Raw genomic sequence first — 1,157 nt, 5'->3', positions numbered from 1 at the left:
TGTCTTAGTACACTGGAGGTGTGTTGTGTGCTATGTCTTAGTACACTTGAGGTGTGTTGTGTAGTGTATCTTAGTACACTCGAAGTTTGTTGTGTGACCTTGTGTGGTGTGGTGTACATGCAAGTGCTTGTGTAGTGAGTCGTCGCACTATCCTATCTATTGCGATGAGATGGCTTAGTTTATCTTAGCCTCATACCTACCTTGCTATCAACAAGCTGCACCAATCATAGCACATGCTCCACCATTCCCTGGTATCCCCTAACCCCCTACTCCCATGTTTACCTACCAGGAGTCCTTTGTACTGCTGTGGAAGTCCTTCTACACCATCATTTGCGGTGATCACTCGGCCCTGTCCTCGAAATCGCAGACTGGGACCTGCACGCGCTCGGCTATGCCTGTGCATAACGACTACAGCGCCAAGGAAGTCCAGGTGTGTTTGGTTTTTTTAGGCGTCAACTAAGTTTAAATGCTATGTTAGTGGCAGAACAGTAGAGGGGTGCAGAGACACGTTGCTTATTCGGTATTGGGTCGTAAATTATTCCATGTCGATTAACGAGCTACAAATGCTGGACAATCGGGTGTCGTAAATACCGTAGCCAGTGTCATAAATTCTTTTAGTAGTGTCAGTTAAACAGTGTCTTCTTTCTATGAATATATATATATATATATATATATATATATATATATATATATATATATATATATATATATATATATATATATATAATATATTTATATATATATATATATGCATAGCGAGCATATATACTTAGTGCAATGGGTAAACAATTCACCAAACGTACTCAACAACTCCTGCCCATGCGCAGACACATATCCTCACCACACATACCCTCATCTTTCCATCTGCCGTACGCCATTGCCACCACAGAGCGTCACCGCTTTCGGCCGAATGTGCCTCGAATTAACGACACAAGAACACCACCACAAGCAGGGCATCAGCACCACACAATTAAAACAGGTCAGTGTCACGGTGTGTTGTCGCATATTTTAACATAGAGGAGTGAAAATGTCTGCTTGTTAAACTGCCGATATATATATATATGTGTGTGTGTGTGTGTGTCTGTATGTATGTGTGTGTGTGTGTGTGTGTGTGTGTATATATATATGTATACATATGTGGGTGTATGTATATATAT

General features: G+C 41.1%; 1 protein-coding gene across 1 annotated transcript; it reads left to right on the top strand.

Moving 5' to 3' along the window:
• Window positions 1-274: 274 nt before the first annotated feature.
• SARC_16803 (hypothetical protein) lies at window positions 275-991 on the top strand (the record flags this gene model as incomplete). Its single annotated transcript, XM_014289093.1, has 2 exons — window positions 275-430; window positions 890-991. Coding segments are annotated over 2 exons (258 nt in total), but the record flags the coding sequence as incomplete, so codon positions are not given.
• Between the last annotated feature and the right edge of the window lie 166 nt (window positions 992-1,157).

This window comes from Sphaeroforma arctica, assembly GCF_001186125.1.
Source record: "Sphaeroforma arctica JP610 unplaced genomic scaffold supercont1.8938, whole genome shotgun sequence".
NCBI lineage: Eukaryota > Ichthyosporea > Ichthyophonida > Sphaeroforma > Sphaeroforma arctica.
Note: the sequence above shows the minus strand (reverse complement) of the source record. Positions and strands in the feature narration are given on the sequence as shown.